Source organism: Danio rerio, chromosome 8 (assembly GCF_052040795.2).
Source record: "Danio rerio strain M-AB ecotype USA chromosome 8, GRCz13ab, whole genome shotgun sequence".
Taxonomy (NCBI): Eukaryota; Metazoa; Chordata; class Actinopteri; order Cypriniformes; family Danionidae; genus Danio; species Danio rerio.
Window position 1 is genome coordinate 52,111,282 of NC_141028.1, and position 18,237 is coordinate 52,129,518.

The 18,237-nt window shown below is 34.8% G+C and overlaps 2 protein-coding genes across 4 annotated transcripts in view; both read left to right on the forward strand.

Moving 5' to 3' along the window:
• The window catches only part of grk5l (G protein-coupled receptor kinase 5 like), a 785,510-nt gene that overhangs the window by 90,156 nt on the left and 677,117 nt on the right, over window positions 1-18,237 (forward strand). The gene's annotated exons all lie outside the window — the stretch shown is intronic.
• elmod3 (ELMO/CED-12 domain containing 3) overlaps window positions 1-18,237 on the forward strand; it is a 46,963-nt gene that overhangs the window by 4,673 nt on the left and 24,053 nt on the right. For all 3 annotated transcript variants that reach the window (XR_015498453.1, XM_087265496.1, XM_087265495.1), the window contains exons 3-10: window positions 6,618-6,689; window positions 6,783-6,851; window positions 6,961-7,030; window positions 7,115-7,177; window positions 11,150-11,238; window positions 11,337-11,460; window positions 13,924-14,046; window positions 14,165-14,295. Coding sequence is in view for 2 of the 3 variants with exons in the window: in XM_087265496.1 (XP_087121622.1) it covers window positions 6,618-6,689; window positions 6,783-6,851; window positions 6,961-7,030; window positions 7,115-7,177; window positions 11,150-11,238; window positions 11,337-11,460; window positions 13,924-14,046; window positions 14,165-14,295 (741 nt within the window). In the remaining variant the exon portion in view is untranslated. The remainder of the gene's footprint in view (window positions 1-6,617; window positions 6,690-6,782; window positions 6,852-6,960; window positions 7,031-7,114; window positions 7,178-11,149; window positions 11,239-11,336; window positions 11,461-13,923; window positions 14,047-14,164; window positions 14,296-18,237) is intronic.

Below are 18,237 nucleotides of genomic sequence, written 5' to 3' on the forward strand. Positions count from 1 at the left end.
ATGAAATGTAACTGTTTGTTTGATATATTTGACTCTGGAAGACTCTATAATCATTCCAACACTTTGTCTGTTTGTTTTTTAATAGTGGGTGGTACACACAGTCCATTCGATCAATGCTGACTGGGCAGAGTGAAGGGTGGGTTTACTCTATTGGTTAGTAAGCCTGTCTCCCAAAAAGGCAGGGCTCCAGACTCTTGGGAGACAGACCAGTTTTCCTGCCACTGCAACTGGATTTTTGCACTGGTGCGACTGCAAAATGAAAAAGCTCATCCAATCGCTCTCCTCTTTCATTTTTTACTTTCCCATTCTGTCATGTTTTCAGTTACTCCTGCACACTCAAAGCATGGCCATCGAATATTATATTAGGCATGGATATATACATTACGATTGTGATTTTTGAAAGTATTACAACGCTTTGTAAATGTTTAATATTACTATTAATATATAACGTATATTTGTAAACGTTTTTACCATTTGATGAGTCTCCCTATTCAGTTTGATAGAGCACTTGTACCCGCAAGCCGCTTCTAGACCAGTTTCGGGTCTGTGACATCACACTTAACAAGCGAATAGGGGTATGTTTTCAAAATGATTCCATGTTGGTTTTCTGGATCTGGGCAATGATTCTTTCACACGTCACCACAAAATTGCTTGGAATCTGTACAAATCTGTAGAAAGACTCTGTTTAATGATTTGACGATGACGGTGCACTTTCAGATTTAAAACTGTTTTCATTCACTTATGTGTTACAGATGAAGTGTTAAACACATAAGCTGCATTACAAAAATCCATATCAGGGCCATTTTAAATGAACATTTCTGAGGCTCTCTGTAGCCCACACACCATTTGAACCACAGTCACCAAAATTCACACACATGTAGATCGACTCGTCAATTTCAGACACATGTAGATCTCCTCATCCTGAACATCTTTCATGTTCACAGTCAAGAAGTCGGCTATTCTCAATGCTTGAAAAATGCATGCTGTGTGTGGAGTTTGAAACACTCCAAATAGCTGTTCATGAAGTCAAGACATTAAGATTCTAAATTGGCTGCTGATTCTCAAAGGATTTGGCTGTGGCGAAGCGATGGAATTATGGCAAGATATAGGAAACAGGAAGTGTGTAATAACTTCCTCATGCATTTGTTGATCTTGATAACATTTCAGGAGTTTGTTTGAAGTATTTTGATCACATGCATGTGCCTGTTGTGAGTTTTGATTATAGCGCAACTAACCAACAGCAGGATCCGTGTCACTTAAAATGCCTTGAAATCATCATAATTTCATGTTGATTTGGTTCAAATCACTGCAGATGTAAAATACTTTGTGATATCTTAAATCAGACCTTGTAAGTCTTCTTGTGTGCTTCTGGTTCTCTGAAAATACTCATAGTTTTATAAAGAAAAATCACATGCACATCAGAGTTGTGGGCCATCAGACATTGGCAAAAGATCAGAAATGGGTGTGGTTGATGCTCTCACTAGTGCCACTTTTTTTCTTAAGTGTGGGGGTCAGATTTAGCTACAGTCATCAAATTTGGTATTTACACACTATATAGTTCTCATCAAGGTAAACAACTTTCTCATTTATATTGATAAGCTCTATAGTGATATAGATTAGTGATTAACTTACAGGAAGGTGGCTAATTTGGTATTAACATGGACACTAAAGGAAAGTGAGACACTAAACCGAATCCTTACCTCCCTAAAATCCCTAAAAAAAACATTTTCATCAAGCTGTTTCAGCCTGATGCAAATACAGAATTTAAAAACTATTGTTATTGTTTCATTTTATATATATGAAGAATTGTAGTATTATATTTGTTTTTATGTTGTAATAACTGGACTGATGCTTACTCAAAGAACTTCCATGTTCAATGTGCTATAGAAATAAAGATAAATTGAATTGAATTAATAGACTCTGACGTTTCACCTCGTAAAAAGATTGTAGTTCTAAGCTGTCCACTAGATGGAGTCACAGGATAAGTAATCCTTAAAATCCTTAAAAGCCTTTACTTGAGCTCATCTCAGGTTCTCTTTTCTTTTAGCTTTTTTTTCTCCAGTCTTCAGTGATACACGATTCTTTGGAAATTATTTTATATCATGATCTCATGATCATTATTTGACTCATCAGTGTCAGCTGTCTGATTTATTTATTTATTTTTTGTTGTGGAAACCAAAATTTAGTATTATAATTTAATAAAGAAAATAAATAAAACAATGTACTTTTTTCATTTAAATATCTGTTTTCATCCTTGACACATACAACCAATCTATTTTATCTAAAATGTTATTTTATGTTTAGAATTGAATAAGTCATCCATTTTGTTATAATTAATCACAATAGAGCAACAAATCATCGTACTAAAATGATAATTTTTTCAAATATATTTCAATCAATACATTCTATCTAAAAATGATATTTAATGTTTAAAATATGACAGTTTACTTCAAGCTTACTTAAGACTTTTTTATGGCATTTTACTTCAGCTTCATCTTACAAAGACCTTTTAGCCACTTTTCCAATGTCGGGTCAGTGTGAACCAGGGCTTTTATTGGGTCAGGCCAGGTCAACAGCCAGGATGCTTGAGAGGTTTTGCTGAAATCATGACGAATTTTCATTGTTGGGTAGGGTTGGGTGATGTCTACCAATTTGGCATCGTACAATGTCTAATAGGAAACATTGCAAGGGGCGATGGTATTGTCGTCATAGGCGGAGGTGAATTAATTATTTATGAATAATTAACTAATTCATAACGAATTAATTATTTGTAGCCTACCGTTTTAACTACCTGGCCTGCATGGTCTTCTTTTACCCATAAAATCATAAAATCATAAATAAATAAAAATAAGTTACACACAAATTACCACCTGTGAATCATTTTTTCCGCAGGACTTTGGCATGAATAGGCAGAGTGATCTGTGTCATTATAATGGTGTCAACAAATTGGTTGGTAAAAAAAGCTGCACAACCAACAGGAACCAACCAACAGTATCTGAGGTTTTTGCTAAAATTAGTAAGCACAAGTATAAAAGTGAAAGATTGAAGCAGTGTACTGACGCTGTGAGTCGTTACTTGATGGATTCAAAAGACCAAAGAGTCGTAGATAAGACAAGATTAATAAAAAATCATATTTAACAATAATAGTGAGACACGATCCCGCGGTACATCCTTGATGAACTGTCCAACGTGCACTTGCTGACTACCGGGAGCTCAGACATGCGCATAAACTGCTGCAGCGCATGCCTGTGTGTGTGCGGATGTGGTCACGTGCTGTGCGTTTTCAGCGTTATAGAGGGAGGTCTTTTTAGAAATGCTAGATGAAACGCCAGTGTGGACGTGGATCGTGTACGTTCTAAAATGCCATTTTAAAACTAAGACATATTAGTGTAAACGGGGCCTAAGTGTGTATTTTTCACGAGCAGGTTGCTGCTGTGACCGCTCGCATTAGCCGAAAATTAACAAATATACAATTGTACATGGAGGTTCAAATACAAAGAAATTAAAAAAAAAAAAAAAAATATATATATATATATATATATATATATATATATATATATATATATATATATATATATATATATATATATATATATATATTTATTAATTAAATATATATTCATTAAACCATACCATATGTACAGCAAAATCAAATTATTTGAGATTTTCTGCATAATCAATAAGAGGTTGCCACACCTTTAAAAATTTCCCCTCTGACCCTCTTAATGAAAACCCGATTTTTTTTTCCAAATGAAGACAAGACATAGTTTCTCTAATTCAATCAGCATGAGTGGGAGGACCAGAATCCTTCCATTTTAGCAAAATAGCCCTACATGCCATAGTCGAAAAAGCAAAGATTTTACACTTTGAAGAAGGCAACTGTATTTCCTCTCAGGTAACCCCAAACAGTGCTATATGTGGATCTGGTTGTGTTCATATTTATGATTATGTGTATATATATTGCATTGTGGTCCTGCTAGACACAACATTTTGTTTCACCTTATTTTCACACATGTAATGGAATTACAATTAAGCTTGTCTTGATTATTGAGATGTTTAAACACTGAAATAGGTGTTCCTACACATTTAAAATTCTCAAATATTTCACAATATTGTTTGAGCTGAGTATATTGGTCAGGATCGGATCAGGATCCGGATATATTGATGAGGATCGTGCAGAACCTTTGCACAAAATGACATTGCACTGACATATTGGAGGAGGGACGTTATTGTTGTTTTGCCTCCCAACAATTTGAATTTAAATAGATGGGATGCACTTAGAGTTTTTAGCATCTGAACTCTTCAGTTGTAGTTCATTGAGCTGTTCATTCAATGTAAAAAAAAAAATCCTGAATTCCACACATTCGATTTGTGTTGGGACAACATAAATTAAGTATACTTACTAGTTTTTACACATTTAAGTGGATTGAACATAAAACAACTAAGTTATCTTAATAAAATCTCAAGAATTGTGTTGAACTCATTTTAAATAAGTAGTTTTAACAAGCAACAACAAATATTTTTTGAGTGTTGTAGTTTTTGGAAGTAGATTCTTTTTAAAATGAAATATTTCCCTTTGCAGTGGACTTTGAGATTTGTACGTTTTATTAATCCAAACATACACGCCACACTAATGCATTCAAATATGAAAAGCATTATAGGACCCATTTAAATCCCAAACATAGTAATTTAAAAGAAATTAAATAATATGCTATTTTTAATTGACAGTATTCAGTATATTTTGAATAAATAGGTCAATAAAAATAAAATAGCTTGTAAACATGTTTTATAGTGAACCAGGACTTCATTTCTGGATAACGTCTCTAAATAGGCTTAGTTTATTTAGCTCTAAAGGTACATTTTAAAAGGTATAACATATCTTGACTTGTTCCCTGAAGTATACCTTAAGGAGAGTGCTTAAGTTTTACTTTCCTGCGTACAACGTTGGGAGGTGCTGTCCCTGTAGGTGGTATTGCTTAATATGAATGGTCAAACACTGTTTATTATCTAGTCCAGCCTTGCAACATTTTAATGTTGTTGTTTTTTTATATACTATTCATAGGCAGGGTAATGCATTTGTATTTGATTAAGGACTATGCTTTAAATTTACTTAATTTTTTGTCATCTTTTGTGTAAAAATAGATTTATTTAGCAATTAGCTCAGCATATGTTAAGCCAAAAATGCTCAACCATGCCTAACTCTTGGGCTCTATTTTGACGGTCCATGCGCAGAGCGCAAAACGCAGGGCGAAAGCGCTTTTAGTGCGTGTCAGAACGCGTTTTTGCTAATTTAAGGACTGGAAAATCTGCTTTGCGCCGTGGCACATGGTCTAAAAGGGTTGAGTTTATTTTCTTAATCAGTTATAGGTGTTTTTTGAGAATAAACCAATTAGAGTCTCATCTCCCATTACTTTTAAGAGCAGCTGCGTCGCGCCATAAGCGCATTCGCTATTTACAGGACGCAAAGTAAGTCTAAGTGGAAAAAATGAGCATTTCACAAGCAAACAGTTAACAGTTAACAGAAAACTGTTAAACAGAGCATCTACTGCGTGAGAAAGAGATAATCGATCTACTTTCACTTTCGCTCTTGGATAGGGAAGCCTTTATGCACAGACATCAATTAGTCTATAAATAGATAATTTTGTTTGTTAATTGCAAATATTCGTTTAAAAACTATTTCTAAATTCAGTTCTAATTTCCAGCAAACGAATAAATGAATAATAATAGCAAAATGTGCTCAAAAACCTGAGTTATAACCTAAAACACATGCCATGCCCCATATAGTCTAAAACCTGACAGGTGGGCAAATCTAAGCTTGTTTTAATAAAACAAATATAAATATGAATATAATAAATAATATTGCTAATAATAATAACATTATACAAAAGCAAATTGTTATGAATGAACTGAAAAAGCCTCCCGAGATGAAGAAGACATAAAAGCAGTGATTTTTCATATTAATATAGGCTAGAAAATAATATGTTTTGTAATATTTTAATCCTTTATATTTATATCCTATATCTATTCTTATTATATCCTATATTTATCCTTAATATTTAAATTTTTTCATATGTAAAGATATTTGCCTATTGCTCTCTTGTGCGTATTAAGCAGTGCGTAAGCGAGGCACAACTCTGCGCGGGAGTCTAGACCGGGTTTGTTTTGGTCTAATGAAAAATCTGTTATAGTTTCTCAAAATAGCAACGCGCCAGCAGTGCGCCTCAGAACGCCTTCCTTTTTAGACCAGAATGCCTTTGGGCGCACAAATGAGCGCTAATGCATTTGCTATTTAAACAGCGTAGCACAACGCCTCAAAACGACTCTTGCGCCAAGCTGAAACTACCAAAAGACTACTGCGCCGCGCCTTGCGCCACACTGCGCCGGGTGTATGATAGGGCCCATACTCTCGATCTGGGAAATCTGACTCTCTCTCTCGGCCGCCATTAAGAGATTTTATATTCTGTAAATGAAACCTAAAAAATAAATTCTTGTACTGAAATGTTGCATTCTGTTTGTGATAATAATGCTCTAAAAAATTGCCTATATAACGTGCAGTATATGTATGTTTGCGAACCCTATTCCCTCAGATTCTCACTCAGTTTTTCTTTTTCTTTTAGGGCTTGAAGAGTTTTCCACTTGAATGTAAACACACAGAGGTTATAACCAATGGCAACTCCAAATGCACAACTGTAAGCACACTGCTAAATAAAAAAAAACAGACCTTGTCACTATATGCATGCCTTATAGTTGCATTGTGTTGCTTTTTTGTTTATTTTATGTAGATCCAAAATGGATGGATTCCAGCTAATGGCATAAAAGAAAATGGCAACACTTATCTTAGTCCTGTACCAGTGAGTATTTCGTATATACATACTGTACAGCATACTATACAGTCACATCAAGTTCTTTGTGACTGGTATGAATAGCAACGGTAGAGTAAATGTTGTGTATGTTTTGTAGATCTCAGCACTAAAACAGAATGGGCTGTTACAGTCTCTGGCAGCAGGAGGCAATGAGCCTAAAACCGAAGGTAAAGACTTTGTCGTTGTAAAACATTTTAATAGCACAACAGCATATACACTGGTATGTATGTTTGTGATTTTTGTTCATCTAGAGGTAAGCTTGGAGGTGGAGCGAGCACAAGAGGAGTGGGATGCCCTTGAGAGCATCCAACCAGGTGAGACCAGTTACATTGTCATTACGACAGCCTGGATACTAAGTGTATTGCCTCACCATGACTAAGCAAACGCCCTACCCTAGAGAGATGGCACCACCTCCTTGGCCAAAATAGATAAATTAAGATATCTGTGTTAGAGACAAAATGGGGTTTCAACATCTCATGATAAGAGATGTTTTGCATCAGAACGTCTATATTTAGACAGCAGTTAACATATATTGTATGTGTTGTATTGAAAGCGGAGGACATGCTTCTGTTCAAAAGCACCTATTATGCCCCTTTTTACAAGATGTAATAGAAGTTGTTTACATCCCCAGAATGTGTTTTAAGATTCAGCTTATACTACTTTTTAAATGATTCTATATATCCCTGTTGAAAATGACATTTTTTGAGTCAGGAAAAGAACAAGCAGTTCTTTTTGCACATGTGCCTTTAAATGCAAATTAGCTGGTAATTCCTGTCCCATGCTTGAAGTAAAGCAGTGTTCGGTCATGTCCATTTCCGAAGGATACATCCGGATAAGGCCAAGCACAGCACAATGAATGACAGCCACTCAGACACTGATGAAGCAGAGGCCCATTCACAAATATGAACATTAAGACTAAACCAGGAAGTTTTCAAATTATTTGATGTAGTTTATTCAGCCGTTTTGCAATCATGAATGAGCCACGCAGAAATGTTGGTACAAAATTAGCTGTTTATGTACATATACTAATGGCAAATGTGACATTATGCCTGCCAAACAAGTGAACATACTAAATGGAGATTCTTTATATTTATTTATTTATTTACTTATTAGATGATACATTTGAATTAAAATGCAGATTGAAATAATAACCGATAACATTAGCAAAATGTTTTAACAAAATAAAAGGCAACAAGTGAATGAACATGTATGAATGAACCGAAGAAAAGAGAAACTAATACTAAATATGGATGTGTTTGTTTCTTGGATTAAATGTTTTGCTTGTTTTTCAAAAAAATACTGATTTTACTACTGGTACCATACAGTCAGGGCACCATACAGTTTGCCTACAAAAAAACAAAACACTCATATTGATGATAAAACGCTGTTTTAAAACTAAAACATTAGTGTAAACGGGGCCTAAGAAAAAAGATAAACCTCCAAAATACTTCTAACTAGAGAAATCAATACCTCCAATAAGTTTGTTGCTGTTGTTAATGGGATGCAATGATTAACTTTGTGCTGGTTGAAAATCAGTTCAAGTATGTGGTTGGGTAAAAATTTGAACTCTATTTTGATTAATGAACGATTATTATATGTATTTAACAAGTTTTATACAGTAAATATTGCAAATATATTTGAATTTATTTCAAGTAATATTACAAGTGAGAGATTTTTGAATGAAGTGAGCATTACTTGATTTTAAAATACTTGAAAGAAACACACACTATCTACTATCTACTGCAGTGGTTCTCAAACTGTGGTATGTGTACCACTAGTGGTACGCGGGCTTCCTTCTAGTGGTACGCAGAGGAATCCAATATGTCATATGTACATGCAACATATATTTGAAAATGTATAAAAAATGGTTTCTACATGAATAAGATGACATATAGCCTGTATTTATGAGGTCAAAGCAACACTTGCAGGTTTTGATGAATAGGATACTATAGGTAACACTTACATTTAAGTAAAGGATTTTTTATTTTTTACTTTTTAAGAACAGTAGCCTACCATTTTTAACGATATTTTAAAAGCACATTTTAATTTAAACGTTAACATTTTATTTTGTTTGTTCGGTTTTTGTACATATATAAACAGTACAGTTATAATGTTCAAACTATTAATAATATTTAAAGTGGCTGATAATAATAAATATTATTTATAATAGTAGTTAATCTGCCACAATTTTAAACTGTGCAGAGCTGTAGCTGCTTTACTGGGCCTACTACGCTACTGTATTTCAACACTGGTTATAATGGTGGTACTTGGAGGTACAATTTTTTCTGAGGTGGTACTTGATGAAACAAGTTTGAGAACCTCTGATCTACTGTCTATGATTATTTATTGAACATCAATGTTGAATAATGAAAGTAAAACACTTATTGCCTAAAACCAACAGTTTTTTTTCTTATAAAAAAAGTAAAAATAAATAACCTGCACTATTGGAAACAAAATTTATTATATTCAATGTTCGATTTTTAATAGTAAAAGTAATGAGAAGCATCTTCTAAATAGAATAACACTTAAATAATATTTTGAACAGTGCATTTCTTGAATCTTTTCAATTTCTTGAAGCTTTCAATCATCATCAGTGTAGTGCAAACTTGCAACTTGAAGTTACATTTTTTTGAGAGGAACATGGGTATGCACATGAAGGCTGCGCCACACGATACCTGTGTGTTCGACGCAGAAGTATAAAGTAGCCTTAACAGAGTGGGGTCAAGCGGTAGGGAAAGTAATTGAAAAAATGTGTCTGGAAAAGGTTGAGCTGTTAAACAAATCGTGATACATATTTTGAACAGCAAGGACCATTGTGCTTATGCCAAACTTGCTTAACATGCACAATATTTTTCAACAATTTGTTGCAAATAGCTTAAAGGGCTCCTATCATGGAAAATCTAAAAGTTTTTACAAATATTCTAATGTTAAATTGGCATCCAAATCCGAGAGTGACATAGCAGTGCCACCCACCAATATTGATTGACAGTCGCATATTGTCTTGTTTCAGTATTCACACTAATTATCATGGTCATAGAACAGGATTTGCAAAGAAGCTGTCCAAGAAGATCTGTTCCAATCTGTGATTTTCAGCTGCACCTCCTGAAGAACTAAGTGGTTTACTTAAATAAAAAAATAAAAAAAATCACTTTGTATTTCATAACACTTGAATCACAATGGCTGCATAGTGTTAGTACACCTATAAACGAGGTCACTTCAATCATTGCTTTAACAGGAGTCCTGGTTTGTAGACCTTAAATCAAATTTATTGTACATGTGGATCTCCATACAGGAGAATATAATTATGTGGTGGGCATCCTTTCACATTTGCGGGGAGAACTACTGTAGCTATTTTTTGCATTTAAAGGCTTAACAAGCATGGATGTTTATATTGAGAAAGCTCCATCCTCATTCAAATCAGAGGATGCTTTTTCTTTTAATTGCTTGCTTGTAAAAACTGTCAAGATGTTTCACTGCAAAAAAATGATTTTCTTGCTTAGATGTTTTGTCTTGTTTCTAGTCTAAATATCTACAATTTCTTATATTAAGAAGCATTTTCTAGACAAGCAAAACATATTGTCTTGTTTTGAGAAATAATATGCCATTATTGAGTGAGTTTTTCCTTAAAACATGCAAAATAATCTGCCAATGGGGTAAGCAAATTAATCTTGTTTTTTCTTTGACGTAAGATTATTTTGCTTACTCCATTGGCAGATTATTTTGCTTGTTTTAAGGAAAAACTCACTTAATAATGGCATATTATTTCTCAAAACAAGAACATATTTTGCTTGTCTAGAAAATTCTTCTAGATTTAAGAGTTTTTAGATATTTGGACTAGAAACAAGACAAAAAATCTAAGTAAGAAAAGCATTTTTTTTTTTTTGCAATGTTCAAGATGAATGGAGATCAGTCCAGATGCATGCATGTCCGCTCACCTGCATGCTCTCTCTCATCACTTCAGTTCACAACTAGGAACGCTTTTTACCAGTTCAGGCTTATTATTAAATCAATGACAGCATATATAAAATGTACCAAAAAATGTATATATAAAATGTACCAAAAAGACTTAAAGTTGACAACAAACAATAGAAAGCAATAAGAACATAGAAAATAAGAAGGAAAACAAGGTTATTTAGTTATTTTATCAAATTTGACTAAATTTATATTTTTAATCTCCCTTAATCTGTATCATTGGAATATGTTTAGTGATATTATATGTTTTTTGACTGAACTAATCAGGAACACATTGTGCAGTCTGTTGTCAGTAAACAATGTGTCTTTTATAGTTTTTGCTGAGGATCAAGCGCCATCACCGCTGATCTCCTTCAATGAAGCTCTGCAGCATTTTCAAACCACCGATCTTGGAGATCTTCTCGTGAGCTTGTTTTAAGTGAATATACACTATGGCTACATTCACAGCACAGAAGAGTATGTTTGTCATGAACTTTTGTGCTTGCTTCGTTTCTCAATCAGAAGGGCATTCAGCCCACTATTCACAGGACTGGATTGGCTGCCATCTCCCATTTCCTGTTCGGTCCTCCAAGACTACACAAAGACCTTGTAGAGGAGAGAGATTTAGTTTTCGCCATTGCACAATGTGAGTTAAACATACAACTTTAAAGTCAATTTGCTTTGTGCTTTATTTTTTACTAGTCTTGATGTACTATTCTTGAAGGAAACCCTGGATATCAATACCTGTTTGTCTTATTTTGCTAATCATTGGATCCGTGGATTCGAAGTTTAATGTCTTAAGTTTAATTACATTTTTATGTTATAAGAGATGTACACCGATATAAACAGGATCCCAAAAGCACTATTTTGATAGTGAACATGAGGTTTCAGAATTCCATAAGGCATGCATTAAGAAGTATACAATATCAAATAACATAGACACACGATACTGACACATTTAATTTTCTTGGAAACTAGATGTTTTCAAAATGTGTGCAATGTGATGTCACATTAGCACAGGGCCCACCCATGACTGCTGACAGACACTGGCTTATCATAGACTTCACTTTAAGCGAGTTAAACACAGTCCGCTATTGCTGCACTAGCCAGAAAGTATTGGTCTACGTACAGTAGCTATCTCCAATTAATTCTGGGCATTTAACGGTAGGCTACCAATTGTTTTTGTGATCAAACTACGGCTCCAGACGTAGCCTATATATAATATTTTCAAATCGGTTTCCCATAAATCTGCCAGCTTGTTAGCCTGTTCCACAGCTAAGTCAATTGTTTTACAGAACAGATTCTGCACTGCAAAAAATGCTTTTCTTACTTAGATTTTTTGTCTTGTTTCTAGTCCAAATATCTAAAATGTCTTAAATCAAGAAGCATTTTCTAGACAAGCAAAACATGTTGTCTTGTTTTAAGAAATAATATGCCAAAATGAAGCGAGTTTTTCCTTAAATCAAGCTAAATAATCTGCCAATGGGGTAAGCAAATTAATCTTATCACAAATCAAAAAACAAGATTATTTTGCTTACTCCATTGGCAGATTATTTTGCTTGATTTGAGGAAAAACTCGCTTCATTTTGGCATATTATTTCTTAAAACAAGACAATACGTTTTGCTTGTCTAGAAAATGCTTCAGGATTTAAGAATTTGTAGATATTTGGACTAGAAACAAGACAAAAAATCTAAGTAAGAAAAGCATTTTTTGCAGTGTGTACAGTTTTGCCATTTTTACAATTTTTGTCTTGTTTTTTTTCTTAGTTTAGTTCATGACCACAGGATTGTTATAAGCAATTGACAGAATGTTTTGCAAAGAAAATCCTAACTTTGTGTTTAACTGTTATGAGTAAAAACACATTGTAGCTGAATACATGTAGAATCCTTATATCCCACATTATAACACAAAGAGATACCCCATGGTCATGCTTGGCTGCCTGATTCAAATAATAGCTCCTTTTCTCTTAAGCTTGTTTAATTTTCAAAATGAGAGTCCCACATACATAGCAAGTATAATACAAGCTTAAATAAACTTAAAATTTAAACAAACAATCAAATGCAGCCCAGGGCACGCTTATTAGTTCTGTGTGGATTGTCAGAGTATCAGAGAGCTTTTTTTCCAATTAGCCTGTTTTTCAGCTAGGGATGCTCATAATGGTTTAATTCAGGGGTGTCAAACTCAGTTCTTGAAGGGCTGAAGCCCTACACAGGTTAGTTCAAACCCTGCTTCAACACTTGTGGTTTCAAACAAGCCTGAAGGACTCAATTAGTAATAAAAGGTGTGTTTAATTAGAGTTGGAACTAAACTGTACAGAGCTGCGGCCCTCTAGGAACTGAGTTTGACACCCCTGGTTAAACCATTACCCAAAAGGATGCATTTTTGACAGATTAACAGTAACAACTGTTAAAAAATATATATATATATTTTGTATTATGTTATGCTAAACTTACTGAAATGTGCTCTGCTTTGGAAATGGCTACAAGTCAGAGCACCAATGTTTTCTCTCGCCCTTACAAAATATCTACAAAATCGCTATCTACAAAATAATGAGTCTGCAAGCCTTCAAATAATGTAGACCAGGGGTGTCCACACTCGTTCCTGGAGTGCCAGTGTCCTGGAGAGTTTAGCTCTATCCCTAATCAAACATACCTTAATCATCTAATCAGGCTCTTGCTAGATATACTAGAACCTTCCTGGCAGTTGGAGCTAAACTCAGCAGGACACCGGCCCTCCAGGACCGAGCTTGGACAGCCATGCTGTAGACCATAGTACTCTTTAGAGTTCATTCATTTTGTCACAATATTTTACGCTTCTAGTATCAAACATATAATGATTATAAATGACTGTACAAATGCGAGGGACATATTTTCACTTTTTAACTGTTGTTTCTCCAATAAATTAGCCTGTATGCCCATGATATACTGCTTTGGCCAAACTTTAGCCAACTTTTTTCTTGGTTGCTCATAAGTTATGGATTTTAAGACAAATTGACCACAGGTTTACCAAGAGGAAACTTACAAAAGAGGAATAAAAGCAGTATTTAGTCAACAATATTTGTAATATACAATGGCTGTTTATTAGGAAGCAATGTTTGTCATTCTGTAGGTCCTCTGGATAATGGACAGTCAGTGCACATGCGTGTACTGCAGACCATCTACCGGAAACTGACTTGTACACGAGCAGACAGTCCCCGCTATGGCCCACACTGGGAAAATGTAGGATTTCAAGGTACCTTGAAAAATGAAGGCACATCCCATAAACAACTTTAAAAAGACTTTACTACTTTATTATGTTTATGAAAGAGTAGTCACCTGCTATACTAATATTTGTCTTTGTGTGCTTCCAGGTTCAGACCCTGCCACTGATCTAAGAGGAACTGGTTTTCTGGGCCTGATGCACACTCTTTATTTTGTTATGGATCCAGAGATACTACCACTTGCTCGAGACATCTTCAAACTATCTCAGCATCATGTCCAGGTGATAAAATAGCACAAAAATAATTACTTGTAGTTCCTTATCACAAGGCTCTCCTGAAAACTTCAGTCTGAATGGTCACTCGGAGCTAGAAATGGGCAGTATTTATGATACATGTATATGTATTTCAAATACAAAATAGTATTTTGTAATCGGTATTTGATAAGGTTTGTAAAACTAGCTTAATATTTTGTATGAAAATACTTTAGTGTCTTGTTTTTAAAATACTGTAAAATGCTTTGTAAGAAGTCTACATGATGACGTCATATAGATGCAGCCTCAGATTGATGCTTTCTCAGTTATTACCTAGGCTTGGATCAGAACAGAAAATTGATTAAGAAGGTGTCCAGTGCTTGAAGTATGGATGAAAATTATGCACACTTAAAGAAAATAACTGACAAATGGAGTGGGTATATTTGGGAGCAAGTCAACAATCATAGAAAATGGTATACTGCACAATGCTAATACCAGAAATATGTAATGCCCGTGTAGTACACAATTCGCCACCTTTTCTTAAAAAAATTAGATTAAATAAAATATCAGTCCAGGATATGATATTCAGAACATCATCAGTCTCAGTGCTGAAGGTAGAAATGCAGAGGAAGTATAGACATATAAAACACCTAAAGATGGTGTACTGGTGTTCACTAATTGGGAGAACTTTTGACACTTTTGGTTAAAGAAGAACTGAAAAACACCTGGGAGAATGAGTAAATGGGCAAATAACATTAGTTTTGAATGGATTGCTGATGTAGATGGCAAGAAAATAAGACAAACAACATACAAATACAGTCCTACAGTGGAGATTCCTACAATACTTAATTGGCTGATTCAAATGCCAGTAGTTGATCTTTAGGTGCATTGCATAATTAATGAAGAGCAAAGATGTCTGCTTAAAGAAATCCATTATACAATACAGTATATGAGACACAAATATTTAATAATACTCCAGTCTATACAGACTGGTCACAAACTCCAGACTCCCGTCACACAGCAGCAGCAGGATACATATGAAAAGTTTAATTGCAAAACGGATAACTCGATTGTTTTCGAGATATCATGTTTTATGTTGTGCACTGAAGAGTACAAATGCAAAAAAAAAAAAAAACATGATTTATGGAAATGACTAAAACTTGACGTTTTCAACTATGCAAAAAAATTGATTTAATAAAAAAATATATATATAACCTCATCATATAACACCCTCGTAAAATATAAGTTAATAATGTAAAGTAAATATAATGTTATAAGATGCTGTCAATTTTACTGGCCACGCAATGGATGGAAACATAATGAAGAGATACAGCACTTTTCCAACTCATTGGGCCCTATCATACACCCGGCGCAGTGTGGCGCAAGGCGCGGCGCAGTAGTCTTTTGGTAGTTTCAGCTTCAGCTTAGTTTCAGAGTCTTTTTGAGGCGTTGCGCTACGCTGTTTAAATAGCAAATGCATTAGCGCTCATTTTTGCACCCATAGGCGTTCTGGTCTAAAAAGGAAGGCGTTCTGTGGCGCACTGCTGGTGCGTTGCTATTTTGAGAATCTATAATAGATTTTTCATTAGACCCAAACTAACCCGGTCTAAACTCCGGCGCAGAGTTGCGCCTCGCTTACGCACTGCTTAATACGCACAAGAGAGCAATAGGCAAATATCTTTACATATGAAAAAGTGTAAATATTAAGGATATATATATATATATAGTATATAATAAGAATAGATATAGAATATAAATATAAAGGATTAAAATATTACAAAACATATTATTTTCTAGCCTACATAAATATGAAAAACCAATGCTTTTATGTCTTCTTCATCTCGGGAGGCTTTTTCAGTTCATTCATAACAATTTGCTTTTGTATATTGTTATTATTATTAGCAATATTATTTATTATATCCATATTTATATTTGTTTTATTAAAAACAAGCTTAGATTTGCCCACCTGTCAGGTTTTAGACCATATGGGGCACAGCATGTGTTTTAGGATATAACTCAGGTTTTTGAGAACATTTTGCTATTATTATTTATTTATTCGTTTGCTGGAAATTAGAACTGAATTTAGAAATAGTTTTGAAACCAATATTTGCACTTAACAAACAAAATTATTTATTTATAGACTAATTGATGTCTGTGCGTAAAGGTTTCCCAATCCAAGAGCGAAAGTGAAAGTTTATCCATTATCTCTTATTCTCACGCAGTAGATGCTCCGTTTAACAGTTTTCTGTTAAAAAACTGTTAACTGTTTGCTTGTGAAATGCAAATTTTTTCCACTTAGACTTACTTTGTGTCCTGTAAATAGCGAATGCGCTCTTGGCGCGACGCAGCTGACTCTTAAAGGGAATGGGAGATGAGATTCTAATTGGTTTATTCTCAAAACACACCTATAACTCATTAAGAAAATAAACTCAACCCTTTTAGAACAAGCGCCGCAGTGCAAGACAGATTTCCCGTCCTTAAATGAGCAAAAAGGCGTCCTTACACGCCCTGAAAGCGTTAGCGCCCTGCGTTTTGCGCTCTGCGCATGGATCGTCAAAATAGAGCCCATTATCTGCATTAGATGGTTTTTACAGGGATTAAAGAGATCATCTTCAAGACAGGACTTTCTGTATGAAATTTGTACCAAATGTATACTAAAATGAAAGAGAAACAAAGGTTTATGAATACCTCCTCATGTACAGGAGTAGAGTTAAAAGAGGTGAGAAGCTGACTTAGGCCCTGTTTACACTAATGCGTTTTCGTTTTAAAAACGCACAAGTTTTGCTACGGTTACGCCAACCGTGCATACTACTCCGGAGTTATAGATCGCCGAAAACGGAGCGTTTTGAAAATGCTGGAGAGGCCATTTTCATTCTAAAACACTGCTGCTCCGTCTCAGTGTGGATGGAGGAAAACAGAGACATCTGAAAACGGAGGCGGTGCTGCAGACATTCGCCTATCTGATTGGGACTTTTCCTCAATATTAAGTAGCCTACACACACAGTTCGGTCTCTCGAATCCTCTCTCCTTGTAAGTGCAGTCAATATATAGAATTTATATTAGTCAATATACAGAATGTACGTGGTTATATTAACTAGCCAAAACACGTTACCTGAGAACAAGTAATAGATTCAAAAGACCAAAGTCGAGGAGTATTTCGTTAGATAAAGACAACAAGATGGATGAAATATCACGTTCAGCAAATATAGTGAGATTAGATCCAGCGGGAGATTCTTGATGAGCAGTCCGATGAGCACAGGTCTCATCTGGCTGGATAAGCTGCAGCGCATGCCAGAATGTGTTTGTGGTCACGTGATGTGCGTTTCATTCGTTTTGGTTTAGATGCAGAGCTGTTCAGAAACGCTAGTGTGGACGCGGATCATTTTCATTCTAAAACGCGTTTTAAAACTAAAACGCTCTAGTGTAAACAGGGCCTTAGGCCCAATCCCAATTCTATTTTAACCCCTACCTCCTTGGCCCTTACAACTGAGGGTTAAGGGAAAGGGCTTCAAAATGTACTCCTAAGAATTGGGACAGCACTACAGCATATCTCTGATCTCTGGCCTCTTATGAGATCAGACTATCGCGACAGCTGTAGTTATTCCAGTTGTGTTATTTTTTGGTATTTATCTTCAGGAAATCACTGAAGGCATATATTGTGTTATCATAACGATCTAATATGGCAATAAGATCGTAACTATACTGAGTATTTACACAGTGGCCATATTCATCTATGTAAACACACGAAAATAACACTAACATTACAGCAGACACTATACAGGAGTTATTATTAGGGATTTTAGATTGCGAAATGTAGCGTTTTTTTTTTTTTTTTGCATTTTTTTTAAAGCATGACGGTAAAAAACGAACAAGGTTATGAATATATTAAAACATTTGTTTGTCATAAAAGTTCAAAATAATGACAAAAAATACTAACTTGTAGATCTCCTTCCTTCCGTATTCTGGGAATTT